The 19,171-nt window shown below is 56.7% G+C and overlaps 1 protein-coding gene across 4 annotated transcripts in view; it reads right to left on the minus strand.

The window, feature by feature from the left end:
• The window catches only part of NTN1 (netrin 1), a 194,685-nt gene that overhangs the window by 46,236 nt on the left and 129,278 nt on the right, over positions 1–19,171 (minus strand). For all 4 annotated transcript variants that reach the window (XM_036033001.1, XM_036033003.1, XM_036033002.1 and 1 more), the window contains exons 4-5: positions 9,258–9,407; positions 6,161–6,214 (exon numbers count right to left, since the gene is read on the minus strand). In XM_036033001.1, the coding sequence (XP_035888894.1) occupies positions 6,161–6,214; positions 9,258–9,407 (204 nt within the window). The remainder of the gene's footprint in view (positions 1–6,160; positions 6,215–9,257; positions 9,408–19,171) is intronic.

Here is a 19,171-nt window from a genome sequence, read left to right on the forward strand (position 1 = left end):
ACCGAGTGTGGGTGGGAGAGACGCTTACATGGTTAATAATTAAGAAGAGTGACTAGCATAGAGTAAGCAGTGTGTCAAGTCATCTCTTCTCCTTCATTTAGCCAGAATAATCTATTTCTCTTTTACCAAGGGTCTGGGTCAGCATTTCCTCAGGATAATAATCACCTGATGGTCGTTTCCTAAACAGCTGATGCAGGACAGCCTGGCACCCTGTGTCACACCAGGCTCTGGAAACCGGGCCTCGGCCAACAACCAGACCTCCTCCTCGTACGTGGCCTGGGTTATCAGCATGGCCAGCGGTCCTCGCTGCAGCCAGCAGCACCCCGACCCACGGACCCATAGGTCCCTTCCTCCTATGCCAGGAGGGCCGAGGGGTCCCTCACCTGGGGCCCCTATGACCTGAGAGGCAGAAGAGGCTGCAGACTGTGCAGCTGGAACTTTTCCACTTCACACAAGGCCACCTGGCCCCTGGAACACATCTGCAAGGCGACCGAGGACGCCTGCCATTTCCTGTGCTGGATGAGCTGGTCCTGGTTGAAGACAGGATAGGGAGGTGCTGAGAGACACCCCCTGCTTTCAGAGCCCTCCCGGCGAGCAAGGGGACAGGGAGGCACGCCCATGCCCCAGCACCCTGGCCCGATGGCTGGGGCTGCTCACTCGCCCAACCCAACAAGCCAGAGTCACTTCGCCCTTGGACACGAACCTCAAGCACTTGACGTTTTAGCCATTTTTGAAAAGTTCAACTCACTGGCACCGAGTGCATCCCCAGTGTTGCACAACACGTCACCACTGCCAGATACAGAGCATTACCATCGCCCCGAAAGGAAAGCCTGCACCCACCGAACGGTTACTCTCCACTCCTCCTTCCTCCCGGGCCCTGGCAGCTGCTAATCTAACTCTGTGCCCGGATTTGCTCACTCTGAGCGTTTCACGTAAATGGAATCACGCACCCTGTGGCCTTCTGCACCTGGCTTCCTTTGCTCAGCGTGATGCTCTCAAGGTTCATCCAAGCGGCAGCACGTGTCAGCACCTCGCTCCTTCTCCTGACTAAGTCCTATGCCACTGCACGGACTCAGTGTGGCACACTGGCACACTGAGTCTATCCGTTCTTCCACCGACAGGCGTGTCAGCCGTTTCCACCTTTTGGCTATCACAAAGTGCAGTCAAGCCCTTGACCTTTAATTGATTTCTAGCCTTCGACTCACTGTTGGGTTCAGGGTCTAACATCAGCTGCTGGGAAGGTGGTGACGAGGCCACAATACAGTTCCCTCAGCTACCCTGGCCTTGGGCAGCCCCCTCTCCCCTGTCCCCCGCCAGGGTCTCCCAAGAGCTGTCTGCTTCCACTCTGCACACCTGTCCTCATGCCACACCTCCCGCTGCCAATGCCACTCGCCCAGCCAGGGGCTGACAGAGACCTTAATTCAGCTCAGACCCTCAATGCCCTGCAGCGTTGGGTGTGTTCCATGTAGGTCCATTGGTTTTTCACTGAGCATTTATGATAAGCCCATCAATGAATCGAAAGCTTTATCTGGATCATCCCCTTCTGTCCCAGAATGATCCTACGAGGCAGGGTCGTTGTCACCCTGCTGTACAGAGGAGGGACGGGAGGAGGCAGAGCTCAGGCCTCCGGCTCCTGGCTCAGCGTCACCTCCTCCCCCCAGCCACCCTCCAGCACCTGGCTGACACTGCACCCAGTCTCGTCAGCTCATTTTCCGTAATTGCCCACCCCTTCCCTATCCTGGAAAACAGGAGTCTAAATCAAGAGTAATTCAAGCTTAACCAGATTACAGGTCTATATAAACCCAATTATCATCCATGAAAAAATGGAGGCACTGAGAAGCCACCGGGTGTGACATCTGTAAGGTCCCCCCACCCCCAGGCAGGGGCCACAGGTGGCAGAAGGCACCGCAAGGGGCCCCAAACGGGGTGCGTGCCACAGGAGACAGGGCCCAGAGACAGGACCCAAGGCCCCGCTGAGAGGGGGGAGCCCAGGAGCTGGCTCCTTGCTCTCGCACCTCCACCCTGAGTCTAGCTGCCACTCAAAAGACAGCTGAGTGCTCTGCCACCAAGGGATCCAGTGGAAGACCAATAGCCTGTGGCCCCGCTGAGAAGAGCCCTTCCTCCCCCTGTATTCCCATGTTCCTATGCCTACACTCCATTTTCAGGGAGGTTTACGGGTGCTATGGGTGGAATCGCCTCACAGGGGCTCTGAGAGCCAATCATATGCATCTCTTCCCAACCCTGCCTTCAGCAACATCAGGTGGGGTGTCTGAAACCAGCCACAAGAGAGTGTTTACACCAGGGAAGGTGGCGAATGCTAGACAGCAGGCCAGCCAGGTATTCCCGCCAGTGCCTCTGCCCCTGGAGACCTCCGCAAGGGACTGTGGGAGCAACTGGGCATCAGAGGCAGAGGGGAGCAGGCAGGCACTTCTGAAGAGGAAGACAGCTTCCGGGGGCGCGGGGTGGGGAGGGCGCAGTGAGAAAGAAGGTCATTCCTGCCCTGAGAAGCAGGGCAGGGAAGCCATCGCCTTAACCCCCGGGGAAGAAGGCAGCAAGAAGTCTTTGCATGTTGAAGGCCTCACAGCCAGGAGAGAACTGATCCCAGACCCCCTGGTCCAAACTGGGGCTCAAGCCACTGAACCCAGGGGCCTGCACACACCCAAACAATGTGCAGCCCACAACTACCAGGGCTGATGAAAGCCAATGGGAGGCAGGGGACCCTCTTTTAGCCCAGAAGTTAGAGGTCTCTACAACCAGAAATAGGTGGGTTTGGAGTGGGTGGTCCCTATTTACTGCCTTCAAGCAGGTCCCCTCCTGGGCCCCTGGCCCCAGACCTCCCACGGGCATGGCGGACCTCGCCCCCCGCCCCACGACGGGGCTCCATCCAGCTCCAACAGCAGGTGGACCGCATTCCCTAAGTGAGTTGGCCCTTCAAGAGGATGGGTTCAGGGCGAGGTTATGTCCGTCAGCTTTCAGGACAAATTCTCGGTTTATTAATTCTCCTCTGTTATGCAGGCAAAAGTAAATAAGCTTTTCTCAGGCACCCTGGCACAGAGGCCTCCCCTATTCAAACACTGCAAGAATTGACAGGCTTGCAAGTGCTGCGCTCCCAGGCCTGGCTTCCCAGGGGGCCCCCTGGCCTCCTGCCCGCATTGTCCCGCCTACTGAGACGAGGCAAGCCGTGTGGCAGCAGGCCCAGGGTCCAGTGCTTGAGGCCCAGGCACGGCCTCAGTTCTCTGGTGTGAGCGTCAGAGGTCCTGGGCACCCACAGCCCACCAGAGAAGGTCGGAAGGGCCCTGGTCAAAGCTATAAGCATCACACCTGCTGGGTTAACCCCTTCTGTGAGCAAAGCGCTTTGTAAGGGTTTGTTTACTACTTGTTTCCATTTAAATCATGTTTTTAAAGGTTCAGAAGGAAGAAAGGAAATAAACAGTAACAACCCCAAAGGGAGTCAGAAAAGTTAATTAACGAACCGACAACTGCTACCAGACTGTTCCAGGAGGAGGCTGCAAGTGTGGCCAAGCACTCGCTCGGGAGCCCTCTGTCTGGTTGAACCAGGACCGTCCCATGCTTTACGCCAGCTTCCTGCGGCCTGTCCAGAGATCTCATGATCGTTTTGTTTTTCCCCTCAATTTTTTTTCCAATTGACCATTTCTGATTTGCAAGTGAAACCGTCAAAACCCCCTGTGAGAAATCCGAAGTCAAGTTGCAAGGACAGGGGAAAAAGACTCAAGAGACAGGATGGTCTGCCCGGCTGGGGCCAGCTGGTGCACAGGCTGAGGGGCTCGGCCAGGTGAGTTCTGACGAGACGGATGTCGCTTCAAGGAAGCAAGAGTCAAGACTCCATGAAATGGAAGTGTCTTCTCGCTTCGACACTGCTCTACCCTGCAGCTGAATTGGGGACCTTCCTTTGAATTGTGTTTTTCCTGGAAGAGCTTCCTCGTCCCCCAAGCTGGCTTCTGTCACCCCACCTCCCAGGTACCCTCGAGGTGGCCTCCTCCAGCACCATTTCTCCTCCAAGTGTCCCCTGCAGCTCAGCCAAAGGTGACTGAAGACTCTAGCCCATGACCCAAGACCAAAATATCTCAGGGTTTCCCCAGTGCAGCCTCAGCACTCCCTGGACGGCGTCTCTGTCCGTTCCTACTTGGGGCTCTTTGTAGACTCTGCATTTGTGCCAGTTTGAAATCTGCTTCCTCGCAAGTTCCCAGTTGCTGCCAATACTCAAAAAGTTCTGTCTTCATTCTAAAACAGTCAGGCAGCCAAAGGGTGTGCAAGCCTCCCCCGCACCTCCCCACGGGCCTCCCCGAGCGCCGGCACTGACGTCCACTGGGACCACTGTCACTCTTCCTGCCCCCCATTCCCTCTCCTGCTCCAAGTGCTGTACCCATGGGGCCCTAGAACCAGGTCCCTGGGTATAAGCCTGGCCTGGTTTCTGCAGGGCGCCCCACCCAGCCAGGTTCTGAGCCCCGAGTAACCTTTCTTGTGCCAAGGACTGGGTGACACCCACAAACCCTTTCTCACAGTAATATCTTTAACAACAAAAATAAAATACATAGGGTCCTGGCTGGTATGGCTCAGGTGGTTGGAGCATCATCCTGTAGTCTGAAAGGTCATGGGTTCAACTCCCCTTCAGGGCCCAAACCCAGGTTGCAGGTTCAATCCCCTGTTGGGATGTGTACAAGAAAGCAACCAGTCAATGTTTTTCTTTCACATCGATGTATCCTGTCTGTCTGTCTCTCCCTCCCTCCTGCTCTCCCTCCCTCCCTCTCTCTCTAAAAGAATGTCCTCGAGTGAAGATAAAAAAATTTTAAATAAAATGAAACACATAGGACTACTGTGGATGAAAAAGAGACCACACACTAAATCTGACAGCTCAGGGAGGCCTGTGTGGTGGGCCTTACAAACTCGGAGACCAAACGCAACCACACAGGATGGTCCGAATGAGCACACGATTCCCAGAGAAAAGCAGGGCGTGGCAGGGAGTCGCATCCTAGGCCAGCAGCTTCCTTGGTCAAGATCGGTCTCTAACATACAGGAGCCTGTCTACTGGCTTTTTGCATCTAAGGTAATGCCCCTTTAAACGGCCCGAGTGCTCCCCTTTCCCAGACCCCGCAGGACACACTCACCCCACTAGAGACCACAGCACCCCTCCCTGTCCTCCCCTTCCTCACCTCCACGTGCTGCGCGTGTTCATCATTAACTAGCTTGTATCCACTGGCGTAAAAGAAGTACGTGTCTCTCCGTCTTACTTGTCATCCAGTCCTAGAGACTCCCCAGTCTGCTCTCCCCGGCCCCTCAGCACCACCGAAGGGTTTCAGGGAGCCCTCGCTGCAGCTCCTCCTTCGATTCTAACGTGTGGGACATGCTGCAGAGCTGCCCTCCCCCGCCCCCGTGCTGACTTTTGCCTCCCGGCGATTTGTTGTCAGTCTGGTTCAAATAAACTCTTAGAAGACTTTTTCTTAGACTGGACATTCTTTCGTTGGCATTACAAAGGAAACTAATATACGAAAATACGCTTACTCAAATATTTTCAAAAACCAAGATTTATGGAGCAGTTCCATAATGTACACAGTCTTTATTACTGATTCTAAATCAGGACGTAGCGGCAGGTCTGGTGGCTCCTGTAACTGTGGGGCAACAGTGAACATACACAGGATTTCATGCTGTCTGCCCTAGCGCTAACGAGATGTGAGAAGAGCTGTGATTTCTGCAGGTGGCCAGGTCATGGCTGCAGCTGGCCCTGCTGTGCTTTGCAGACCACCTCTGCAGCTGGGGAAGTGCCCTGTTTCAGGGGGAGGTGAGTGACAGTGAAGGTGTGATTCCCTTCCTGTCCCAGGTTGCTGTCCCCCGACCCTGATTTCTGGTGTCAGGCCGGCAGACAGCTTCTTACCTTTGGCGGATGAGCAGGGGCAGCAGCTCTGGGAGCCCAGGGCTTGGGAAGGACATTAGCCTGCAGGCACTCACACGCCCCCCTTTCATTCTTGCAGGGGACCTCACAGAAAAGTGCCCCGTGGCTCCATCCTCCTCAGTCCAGCCTGGGGCACCACTCACGCCAAGTAGCACCCCAAGGGTGGTTCAGAGGATTCTGGGCCCTCTAGTCCCCACCCCTTCCTACCTCGCCCCTGCGCAGTGAAAAATGAGCGAGAAGGGGAAAGCCTACCTTCTGGCTCCTCCACGCTGCTGGCGGCAGTGGTCGGCGGTGCCACGGGGATCTCTGTGCAGTTCAGGATGGAAGGAGGAGAAAGCAGGTGAGACGATGTTATTTTTGACCTTAGAGACGAAGGAGCACAGTGCAGACCCCTCCCAGCCTTCCTGCAGCAACCCCACCGCCAGCTCTCCAGAGAGGCCTGGGCAGGCACAGGGAGGATGCAGGCATGGGCCCCCCGGCACACCTCCCTGGTCTCCCGGGGAGGCCGTCCCTCCACGTGACATGGGGGGCGACACTCCTGGTTGTGGAGGAGGGACAAAGGGCTGGGAGTGGGGAGAGGGTAGACGGGCAGGCAGCACGGAGAGCTGGCCTCGCCCCCGAGCCAGGGCAGGCTGTGTGCCTTTGTGCCCTGGCCCTACTTTCTGCTTGGCCCCAGGGGTGGCAAGAGAGGGGCTCCCCAGGGACCCTGCTGATCACGATGTGGCTGACTAGGCCCTGCTCACCTCTGACCTCACTCATTGGTGGGGAAGGTGCCCATGGTGGGGTGCTATGTAAGGGGGCTGGGAGGTGTCTTACACACGTGGAGCAGGGTGCACCCTGCCGGCGGTCCCACAGGCACAAGTCATGAGCTAACACTGTCTCCGTGGGCAGGAGAGAAGGACAGTGCTAGAGATCACGAGGCCTGATGGAAGCATTTGCTTTAGTGGAATCGCTCCATTTCTACCTCGAATGGCAGTTAGCTCCTATGAATTCTGTCTCCATCCCTGTGCTCTGCAAAGGGGAGGGGTTCAGCCAGTCTCTGGAAAGGCCAGGTGTCACAGCTCCGGCTTCCTCTTGTCCCTGAGGGGCAGGGACCCCCTGGTGAGTGACCATATGAGCAAGGGGTCACAGAGCCTCCACAAGCCCAGATGACTCTGGCCCCCATCTGACTATTTGGGACAAGACCCCCTTGGAACCCCATGTTCTGGATCAGTGGGGACTGGAGCCCTGGTGGATGAGGTGCACTCGCAGGCCTGGGGCAAACCTGAGAGTCCCTGGCACAAGCACCTTCAGGAAGGAGTGGGCAGAGGCCCCAGCCCTCAATTTGGAGGCAAATCTTACTCTTAAGGGACTTTACCAGCAACAGCCCACAGGTGCCCTATTGCAGCAGCTCATTAAGAAGCCAGACCTTAGACTAGGACCTCTCTTAGTCCTTACGAGCCACCTGGTCCCAGCAGAAACATTCCAGAGGGAACACCGGAATGGTCCAGCCTAATCCTGCAAGTCCACAGACGGAGCTGAGGCCAGTGGCCACGGAGCCACACTGGCCTTAGGCCTGGCACCAGGTGTGCGCTGAGGGCCTGTGGCTCCCGGACCTGTGACAAAGCAGGGCACCAGTCCCCCGGGCACTGTCTGGGTGCCTGTGGCAGGGCCCTCAGGAAGAGCTAAGGGAAGTCCCAGGATGGAGAGCCAGGGGCCCAGGTCGGAGGTGGGAAGCCTCCCAGGCATCCCCCGCCCTCGTGAGAGGACGGTAGAGAGAGCGTCCGAGGTCTCTGTCTCTGACTCGGAAACACCAGCTGCAGGCCAATGTCCACCCTGGGCGGCCGGATACGGTGTTCTCCGCCATTTCTGGGAGCCTGACAGCCCTACTCCCTTCAAAAGGGAGACCTCTTCCCCCCACCCCGCCCCCACCGTCATAACCCCAGGTGGCCATACTATGCAACTGAGCTCAGTTTCCCGAGGCTGGGGTGTGGGTAGCCTGTGGTCACATCTGGGTGAGAAAGCGGCACAGCCCAGTGTGTCTGGAAGGGAAGGCCACACCCAGTGGGGGCAGGTGGGGTGTGGTGTCTAAAGCTCCTGCCTGGTGTCAATGTGTGTGGGGGAAGGGGTTCCCTGCAAGGCCCACGGGGACCATTCCAAGAACCCCAAGGGATTGCTGGGGTGAGGACCCGACTCTTGCTAGTGTCTAAGACTGTCAAGTGCCCTTGTGACTAACCAGAAAACCGGTGCCCTCCCACAGCTGAGGGACACCAAGACCCTAAAGCAGGGACCGCAACTTCAGCAAAGGGCCATCTGGAAAACCTTTCGGGCTCTGCAGGTCCCGTGGTCTCGGCTGTAACAGCTCAGCGCCCGGTTGAAAACCAGCGGGCATGGCTGCGTCCCCATAAAACTTTACTGAGGGACGCTGAACTTTCATATAATTTTCTTATGTCATGAAACAGTACTCTTTTGTTTTTGTTTCAATTTAAAAATATAAAAACAAACACACAAAACTCCCACAACTCTGAGCCACACAGAACTGGGTGGTGGGCCAAGCTCCCTAGCCAGGAGGGCTAACCCTGCTCTGGAGAAGCAGGCTCCCTCTCAGGGTCCACCCGGCGGGCAGACTGGGGTCGGCTCCTTCTTCTGCCCTCCTTGCTGGGTGTGGACCAGACCTGCACACGGCATCACCAGGCCAGGGCGGGGGCCAGCTCTCCACCAGGCTTGACTTCCACCCAGGGCTAAGTCTCTGCTCATAACACCTGTGTGATCCTACCAGGTGTAAGATATCAATACCGTCTCAGTCGAGGTCCCTGAGAGACCCCTGCCACCCTGCTCACCCCCTCTCCAAGTTCCAGCAACTCAGGGAGAATGGCTGGCCCAATGGGGCCTCCAGGACCCTGAGGGGTGCTCCCGTCCTCCCAAAGGGCCATGGGAGCCCCGCCCGGCTCCCCTCTAAGGCTGTGTGGTATCAGTCCTTTCTGTTCTCAACCTGCCAGAGGCACTGGGTGTTGGGATTCCCACACAGCAGTGGTGGCCCTGGGTACAGGCCCATCCTAGGTCCAAGGTCCAAGGTCAAAGTAGCATATGAAAACAGGACCTGGACTTAGGAGGGGGGCTTGCTTCCACTGAGGAGCAGGATACTCACTTTTTTTGTCAGGACAGACAGCCAGAGACAGGCTGGCTCTGCTGAGCTCTAACTGCTTCTGCAAGAACCCCACGAGCTCCAGGGTCTCCCACGGGGTCCCAGTGGGCACAGAGATTGGCATCTGCAAGGACCACTCTCACAGGAAGTCAGTGGCCAGCCACTAGAAGGGGCCTCCACCCGTACCCAAGCCAGAGCCTCAGGGAACAGGGGGCCCACACGTACTTATGCAGGGGGCGATGGGAGAGCGGCTCTGCTGGTAGCCTTTGGCGCAGCGGTTGCAGGTGATGCCGGTCACGCCATCCTTGCAGGGACACTGTCCGGTGGTCTGGTTGCAGGTTTTGCCAGCAGCGCCCACGGGGTGGCAATCACAGGCTGCGGAGGGCACACAACGGGAAGGTAAGTGGGCTGAAGGGGCTGGTGCACGCCCTCCCCAGGTCCCCCCCCCCGCCAGTGGCACCCCACAGATGCCACCCCAGGGGAAGGGCAGGGATGGGGGAGCAGGCCCAGTCAAGCCCACACACATACCAGAAACTCTGATAACTGGCCACCTGCCCACATGGAAATGGGGAAGGAAAATCACAATGGGTTGACTTGAAAGGACCGTTTTGGCGGCAGCACAGTGAAGTCAGGAGCCCTTCCAAGGGCCAGAGAGGATGGCAACATTCAAGTACATTTGCAGGAAGGCCAGGTCTGGTCATGAGTGGAGGAGTCAGAACTGGGGCTGACTTCTCTCTACATGGCAAGTTTGTGCCTTCTCATTCCTCCTCCCCCGCCAGCAGCTGGCCCCCAAGCTTCCTCGCTGACCCTCTGGGTGGGAAGGACAGGGTTTGGACCCTGATGGAGCCCTGAGGTTTGCCAGGTCAGAGGGTGTGTGACCTGCCGGGCTGCTGCGCCCCACCTGCTCTGCCCACCCATGCTGTGTAGCCCCGAGTCTGAGGCTCAGGCTTCCGGATCACAAAGCCCAGGGACTGCAGCCCCGAGGAAAGCCACAGTCATCATTTATTCAAACACCTGATTGAAGGTACAAAGACGGGGAGGTGAAGGCGCCCCTTGCCAGGGTCTCATGGAGAGGGAATGGCTACGCCGGGCAATGAAGTGAAGCCCTGATTCTCAAGCCAGAGGCCACTGCACGCAAGAGCACGCCTCATGCTTGTCCTCCTGATTTGCAAGGGCTGGAGAGGTAGGGTTGCCTGTCCACTCTGTCACATTGCACCCTGAAGCTCCCTCCCTGTGCCCCAAGAACCCAATTCCAGCAGTGCAGCGGCCAGAGGACACTGGGGGAACATCCCGCTGTGGTGGACTGACTGTATCCCCCAAACTCAAGCCCTAACCCCCAATACAATGGTATCAGGAGGTGGGGCCCTCAGGAGGTAATTAGGTTTAGATGTGGCCAGGGGGTGGGGCCCTCAGGGTGGGAGGGGTGCCTCTATGAGAGGAAGGAGAGAAAGCTGCCCAAGGTCACAGCAAGAAGGCAGCCAGCTGTCTGCCACCCCGGAAGCAGGCCTTCACCACGCACCGAACCTGCAGGCACCTCAACCTTGGACTTCCCAGCCTCCACACGGTGAGACACACACATCTGTTGTCTACATCTCCCAGGCTGTGATGTTTTGTTACAGCAGCCCGAGCTGACCAAGGCCCCACCCACTCCTGATGCTTGGGCAAGAGCGGCTTCACCCAGTACAGGATCCCTGAATCCCCTGCTCAGTCCTGTCACCCTGGATCCAGGCGGAGGACTCAGAGTGGGAGCAGGAAGGGACAACAGGATGAAGGGCACAATGTTCTGCTTTTCCTCCTTCTCCTTTCCCCTTCCAAGGAAAGTGGGGTGGGGTGTCTGCAGGAAGGCATCCTGCAGCAATTTCAATTGGTGCCACAAGCTGCTATGTGCTTCTGCCCCACAGAGGAAAACAAAAGCCAAGGAAATAAGTGAGCGTGGAGCTCCTAGAAGAGCTGGACTAGATAGAGCCCCTCCAGCCAGCACTACTCTCCATGCCGGCACGAGCCTGCCGACGCAGCCCCGGCCCCTCCTGGCCAGCCTCGCGCCCAGGACTGGCTGGTGAGAATTAGGAAGAGGAGGGGGGCAGGCGGGGAGAGCAGAAAGGACAGGAATGTGAGGAACTGTTTGTTGAAGTTGGGTCTGGACACATGAGAGCTTCCCAGAACTCTTGGAGGGGTGGGTGTCCTGGTCGTGGGTGCTCCCTGACGGGTGAGAAGAGGGCAGCAGACACAGGCCCACGGCGGAAGGCCCTGGGCGCTGAGCTAACACCTAGTGGGCTGTCTGCGGGGTTCTCGTGCCGCTGGTCCCACAGGAGGAAGGCGGGCTGTCCCAGCTCGGCCCTGGAGACAGCAGGAATCCTTCTGGTAGAGACTTGTCTTCTTATATCTACCCCAAATTCAGGTGCACTCCCCATTGTTTTTTCTTTTCTTCTTGGTTTTTGCTGTTGGTATGGTGTTATTTTTGGCTTTTGTTATTTTGTTTACTTTTATGCAGTAAGAAGAAACTCGGCCTTGGTGTAACTTACGGATGATGTGAGGAGGTGACAGTTGGAGATACCATACCGCTGACCTTTCTCTCCGCCCCTCAAGCCCATGCTGGGACCGGACGGGCAGTTAAGTACAGGCAGCATATCTCAGTTGGCCACAAGAAAGCAGAGGGCGCAGCACAGGCTCCTGCTGTCCCGAGCTCCTAACACGGCCCCAGTGGGACGTGGGCTCCTGAGGCTCCTGCCAGCTGCCGGCCTTGGCCAGTGTCTGCACATTTGCCAGTAATGCTAAGATGATGCCAGGATGTCAGCTGGCAGACCGCTGCCAGAACAGAGCTGTGCACCCTTAGCTTCAGGACCCTTGTACTTCACTGGACAGAGGTCACCAAAGGCTACTTGCTCACTGACGAGTCTCAGAGGAAGTCACCCACGGGCACCACCATGGGTCCAGGTCACCCTTATCGTGGGAAAGCAGCAGGAGTGCCAAGTGTCCCTCCCCCGAGGCCCCTCACAGCTGGTGGCCTCCGGCTGTGCCAGCTGAGGTCAGGTGGGGCTGAGGGCCACCCTCTGTGGCAGCGGGGCAGCTGTGTCTGCTGGGGAGCAGGCACTTCCCAACCCTTTGATGAAAGTTGGGGGTGCTTTATTTTGGTTTCCAAATCTTTCTCCTGGGATTCTGCAGAGACTGACCAATTGGCCCCTCGGCCTGGTCCAATGGAAGCAGGAGGCTAACTGCTTCCCCACAGATTGGTGTTCCAAGAAGAGACGCTATTGGGGTCCCAGAGAGGGTGTGTGTGTGTGGGGGGGTGCTCAGAAATCTAGTCAGGTCCCCTCCAGGGCGTGCGCCCATCGAGGTGGAGAGTTTCACCAGTGCAGTGCCACCACCAGACACCGTGAACGCCTCAGCGTGTCCACACTCTCAGGCAGCTGTCAGCTCCGGTCCTCGCACCTGCCTGTGACATTGGCATGACCACACAGAGGATGAGTCTGCCAACCGGCAGGAAAAACTGCAGGCAGCCCTGACCACTGCGGCACAGTGAGCTGGGCATCGTCCTGCAAACCAAAAGGTCACCTGTTAGATTCTAAGTCAGGGGACATGCTTGGGGTTTGGGCCAGACCCCCTGGTTGGGGGCATGCAAGAGGCAAGTGATCAATGTTTCTCTCATACACTGATGTTTCTTTCCCCTTCTTCCTCTCTTCCTTCCTCTCTCTCTAAAAAAATAAGTAAAATCTAAAAAAAGCAAAAACAAAAAACAGCCTGCAGGCAGAAGGAGGCCACGTGGGGGTGGCAGAGGTTCAATCTCTGAGGGCGTCATGGAGCCCTCGCCCTCTCGGGATGCACCCCCCTCTTATTCTGCAAGGAGACATTCATACTTAAACCTGTTGAAACCATTGCTAGACGGGTTTTGTAAAGCACAAATACAGTCCTAACAGACAGACTTGCACTTCATTCAAAGTAAAGACTTCCCCCAAGTCCTATTTATAAGGAAAGTCCAAATTATCCCTCTGTGCAGAGAAGAGTGTGGGGGAACTGAGAGATGACAGCAACCCACAGTGGGCTCTTCCACAGTCTGGGACAAGGGCACCCAGCAAGCAGTGTCAACGGAAGGGGGTCTGAGCCACCCGCCCAATGCCAGGGAGGCCCTAGGCTCTGACCCTCAGGGAGAGAATGCCCAAGGGACCATGCTGCATTTCTTCAACATGAGCACACACAGGCACACGTGGAGGAACACACGCGAGCACAGATTCACACTCACACAGTGGGCGGGGCGGGGCTGAGCCGAGGGGAACAAGGGAATGGGGACTGCAGCTGAGTGGAGGTCTTCCCCTTTGCAGGGGGTCTGGTGAGGGGGCCAAGAGAACCACCCTGACTCTGGGAACTTGGTCTGGCTCCGAGCATCTTCCACCACAGGAAGCCCACTGGCGGCTCCCATTTCCCTGGAAGTCAGCCACCTTTTTCAGCAGAGGTCAATCCCTTCCACGGCAGGTCACCTCGTTTGCACGGAGCAGGCAGCACCTGGTCATGGGAAACGATCCACCCCAGGGGTTTCCCACCACGAGGAGGGTGAGAGCAGGCGGAAGCCCAGGGCCCTGAGAAGGTAGCAGCATTAGGTTTCTCAGGAACTGGGCGTGCCGGAGGGCCTCCAGGTGCAGAGGAAAAGCCCGACGGTCCTTGCTCTGGGCCACCAGACAGGGTCAGGAGCTCAGGGCACACAGACGATTTTAGGTGGGCACAGGAGGCCCAGGTCTGGGTCTGTCCTGTTAGTAATACTGTGACCCTGGGTTAGTGCCTCGCTTGCTCTCAGCCTAAGGCGGCTCACCTGTAAGGACAGAAGTTTACACTCCCACTCAAGTCACTTCCAACTTAGCAGCCCAAGGCTTGGTGTCTATTTGGCTCCCAGGGCCCAGCGTGGTGGCCAGAGCCAGGGCCCAGCGCCCCACTGCGGCAGCTCATGGCAGTGTCTTGGCCAAGGGGACAGGGGGAGTGCTCACTCTCACTGCTGGCCACGTCAGGCCTTCCATCCACACCCACCAACTGCCCTGCCCAATACCACTGTCTACAGGTAGTGCCAGGTCACCTCGCTGAGACTAGGTTTCCCTGTCAGCCGGGAGGAGCATACCCAGGGTTTCCAAGAGCCTTGGCAGAACCAACTCGGAAGGTAGACAGTTCTGCCGCCCCCCAGGCTGCTGGTCTTGAGCAGCTGCTTTTGCCCTCTGTCCTGGACCCCTGGGGGCCCACCAGCCCCATCAGGGGGCATGCACGCCTCAGGCTGGCCCCTCACTGCAGCTCACAGCGTGGCCCCTGGGAATCCATCCAGGCTCCTATCGGGAGGTCTGGCTACATTCCCTGAAGACCCGGCTCCAGGGGCCTCCGGGGTCATGCAGGACCTTCAAATGGCAGTGATCCCAGGGCGTGTGAGGGGGAGCTGGCATGGGACCCAGACCCCCTGGAGCAGCTCCAGGCTGGAGGGTGGGAGAGGGAACAGCCGCAGCACCCATCCTTGCTTTGATGTCACCAACAGCTGCCACCCAGGCCGCCTGCCGGGCATTAAGGGCAGCTCTTGGCCCATCGTGAGTTATGGACTGAATCACGTGCCCTGCCAGCATTCAGATGTTTCAGGTCCTAACCCCAACACCTTAGAGTGTGGCTAGGTTTCAAGATAAAGTCTTTAAAGAGGCCACTGAGATAAAGTCACTGGGGTGGGCCCTAACCTGATGTGATGTCCTTCCTGTCCTTTAAGAAGGAAGTATCCAAACAGCTACCAGGTGTGGGAGGCAGCCCCTTCCCAACCCAGTTGGGGGGAGATGCCCTTTCTGGTCCTCCCACGGCCTCCCAAGTGCAGAGGCGTCAGGCCAAGGAACCGCCTTGCCCTGAATCCTTGGACCGGGCTGTCAGCAAGTGTGGCTGCTCCCTGGGGTCCCCCTGGAGGCTGCCTGGGACTCTGGGCCTGCAGGTCACTGCAAGGCAGTGCATCTACCTGTGGCACTCGGTTAGGGGGAGACACTCCTCTGCTCAGGGTAAGACTGGCCGTGCACCTTGACAGCGGCCACAGAGAAAGCAGGAGTGTGCCACAGCCTGAGGGCAAACCCTGCCCTCCTCTCGCCCCCTCTGACCACAGGCCCTCCAGCCCTTTCCTGCTTCCAGATCCGGGTGCTACTCCTTCCTCAGCTTCCCCACAGCGGGCTGCTCCTCACACCCCAGGTCTTGTCTCAAACCTGCAGTCCTCAGAGAGGTTCCCCGCCCCTACCACCTTACAGAATGGTTCCCTTGATTTATACTCTCTCTTTCCCCCTCTCCTTATTTCCTTTGTGTAACTCAGCACAATTTATAATACTCTTACTCTTTTCTCTTCTTTGTTTATCATCAACCTTCCCCCAGAGGGCAAGCTCCAAGGAAACACGTAGGCTGTTGGTCACCACTGTACCCCCAGTTACTGTTTACAGCAGGTGCTCAATAAATACTAGCAGAATCAAGGAATAAGCTCAGAATGGCTTTGCGCCCTCTCCACGGGGGTGGGGGGATGGTGGGAGGAGGTCATTGGATTCACCCTGTGAACTGGAGGGAAGAAAGAGGGGCAAGCGGGGAAGATCATCCTCTCACATCCCAGAATGACCTGACTAGGAACACTCCCCGCTCCTGACTTCTCCGCACCAACGAGGGAGCCGACGCAGCAAAATCCACAGGTAGTCCACCGACTTCATCTCAGCCGTCTGTGTCAGCCTCCTCTGCAGCTATGCTTTTCTCTCCCCCAGCAGTTGCTAACGAGGCACAAAAGAATAAATGTTTCAAGTTGCACGACCTCTCCTTTCCCCTGCCACTCTCGGATCAAGGTGCAGACAGCAGGAAGTAGAAGGGGAGGGGAGCCCCATAATCCCAAACTGGGTTATTTGACCCTCCTGATCTAGTTAACTATAGTCTTCCTGCACCTGATTTACAGCTGAGGGTAAAGGCACAGCTCCTACAGAGGGTTTCCAAAGGGGGGGTGTAGTGGGGGGGATCTGCACACACAGGCCCCAAGCAGGCCGCCAGGCAGGGGCCGGATCTCTCTTAGCGGCACTTCCACAACCATGCGCACAGACACGCAGCCTGTCCCCACCTCTCTGCACAGGGCCTCCACAAGCAGCTGCTGGACACTCATCTCTGCTGCTCAGCTCCTGTGTGATTGCTGCTCCCAAAGTGTGTGAATCCTTTATCCAGAACATCCCGGGGCCTTGCCCAGACCTGTGGGAATCAGTCTCAAAGACCACGGTGGGGCCGAGCCCTTCAAGCAAGAGGGGCCTGGCTCTCCCGTGCGCTGCTGCTGCTGCTCACTGAGAGAACCAAGGCAGCCGGAGAGCTGAGGGAACCGTCTCTGCTGTGTGCTCAGGCTGGCAACGGCAGGGCCTTCTGGTTACTCCGTTTTCCTCTAATTCAGGGGTGTCAAACTCATTTTCACCAGGGCCCACATCAGCTTCACTGTTACCTTCAAAGGGCCAAATATAATTTTAGGACTGTATAAATGTAACTACTCCTTAACAGTTAAGCAAGAGCTCGGCACTGCCACCAAGTAGAACAAGGTGCTGGGCTGGATAAAACAAGGTGCAAGGTGGAGGGCCGGATTTGGCCTGTGGGGCTTGTGTTTGCCACCTGTGCTCTAATTGTACAAATAATCCTACCAGCTAACAGGTATGGAGTGACGTCATGTGCCAGGAACCTCCTCTACATCATTTCATTTACACCGTAATCCTAGGATCCTAGGAGGGAGAAACTACTACTAACCCCACTTTCAGACGGGGAAACTGAAGCATCAAAGAGTACACACCTCGCCCAGGGATGGAACTTGAACCAGGGATAGATCTCGATTAAATCCAATGTCCCTGTTTTTAAAAGCTGTTCATCCCAAGGCCGTTGGCCAGGGCACACCTGCTGCTCTCCTGGCAGCAACAGCTGTTTCCCACGTGGCACGCCCTCCGTGAACAGAGGGGCTCACGATCCGGCGGCTCTTCTGCTCCAGACCCGGGAACGGGGAAGAGAGCAGGCTTCAGAGATGGGGGACTGGCACCGGAAAGGTGAAGAAAGTGGCCAAGGATGCCCGGGGGACTGAGACAAAGAGCTGGGCCTGAAGACCCAGCTCTGGAGCCAGGAGGGCCCGGTGCGGGTCCAGGCACAGAGCAGGGACACTTCCTCTGTAAGGACCTCGGAACAAATCCACCTCTGCCTGGTTTCTGCCGGCTTGTCAAAGGTCTCAGGTCACAAACTTCCCGGACATAAGACACAGTCCCGTTGTGTCAGGGGCTGATAACATTCCTTTAATAGTCCTTTTCACTATTTAAAAAAGAACACATGGAATGGGTTATGTCAAAGCTGGACGAGACTGAAGAGACCATACATCTGAAAAGGGCTCACTGATGAGGAGACAGAGGTCTGGAGGCCACGTGACTTGTCTGAGGTTCTACAGGCTTTCACCCCAGAGCCAAATCTGGAGGTCAGATTTCTGAGTCCCGCCCCCTTCCGAGTCCCCCAGGAACAGGAAAAGGATGCACCCACAGAGGCCACAGCTGGGGCTGAGCGTTGAACTTCCATGGGGACTTTCTCGTCTTCTGACTTCCTCCCTCCCCAGGGACTCCGGCCTTCATTGCGCCCTGACAGAGTCCACTCCTCGGGCCTCTGTGGCCTCTGCCCTCTGAGCTGGGAGCTGCTCCAGCCACGGAGTACCTTTCCTGCCTAAGGTGGCCAACCCTTTTCCCTACACTCCGGAAATGACAACAGGGAATGGAAGTGTGACAAGAGACCCACAAAGCGGAGGGGCACTCATGATGCTTTTAGGCATTTGTGGGCTCATGGACACCACCTTAGAGTCAGATGGGGGTGCAGGCCCAGGTTCCTAGCTCTGCCCTGACTGAACACTCCGGCGACCGGATCCAGCACACCCACACGCACACAGGCGCGGCGTCTAGCAGCCACATCCACCGTGCTTTCAACTGGACACTGGAACAGCGAGCTACACTAGCTAAGCCCCCCGCCTTGCCCAGTAAGACTTAAACCTTTAAAAACTTTTAAGTACACACCCCCTCCACCCAGTTTCCATCAAGAGAACCATAAAAATGAAAGCCTTCCAATTCATTGATGGTAAGTCGCTCCCCTCAAAAGAATAAACCCTGGGGCCGAGGCCACCTTTCCCGAGCCAAGAACAGCTGACTGTCCTCATTTCCTACTCTCCTACTGCCCCGGTTCTCAGCCTTGGCTACACACTGGACCCACCCTGGGGAGCTTTTCAGGTTCCTAGGACCTGAATCTCATCCAGACCCATGAGTTAAACCAGAATCTCTGGGCGTAGGACTCAGGCATCAGTATTCTTGAATCTCCAAGTGGTTCTGAAGTGCAACCAAGGGCAAGAACCTCCATGACAAGTTAGAGACAAAGGTACAGACATCCTCAGTATCTTCTGTGGCATGAAGCAAAATATGCACAATGAAACCATTTTACCTGAGGCAAGTTCAGGTCCTGGACAGCTCGTCAACATGACAAAACGACATTGAACAAAATGGACATTTGGGAACCTGCTGTACTGAGGACGTCCAGACATGAAGAGAAAGAATCGGGAGTGGGAAAGAAGCAGCAAGCAGCACCGAGGGGGCAGGGAGCCGCAGGGGAAGGCCCAAGGTGCTGGCTTCCTCCTCGAACCCTGGCCGAGCTGCCTGAACAAACACGGTGGGTAAGAGCAGCAGGTGTGTGCAGCGGCCAAGACAGTGGCGGGTGGGGACCGCCGCAGGCCTCGCACCTTCTTGGCAGCCCGCATTCAGCCACATAGACTGTGGACTTAAAGGGGGCAGGGCAGTGAGTGAGAGGAGCAGGCTGCTCAGTGAGATGGAACGAGAGCCCTTTGTGCGGGATGCTAGACGCAGTGGTTAATTTCTTCATTCTCATCGCAATTCGGTTCACGCGAGGCTCCTGGAATGTCTTTATCCATCACAGATGGTTTGGGAAGATGATAAATTAATATCATTTAAATGGAGGCATGGCTGAAAGGGTTAAGTGGCGATGTCTCCTTTGCTGGCTCCAAAGAGCAAGCGCCCCCCAGTCCATAAAGAAGACAAATGGTAAACAAAACCGCCTATCTTTGACAGATTCCAAGACGAGTATCATTCACAAATGATTCCGCGGAGAAAAGGGAGAAA

Source organism: Phyllostomus discolor, chromosome 8, assembly GCF_004126475.2.
Source record: "Phyllostomus discolor isolate MPI-MPIP mPhyDis1 chromosome 8, mPhyDis1.pri.v3, whole genome shotgun sequence".
Lineage (NCBI taxonomy): Eukaryota > Metazoa > Chordata > Mammalia > Chiroptera > Phyllostomidae > Phyllostomus > Phyllostomus discolor.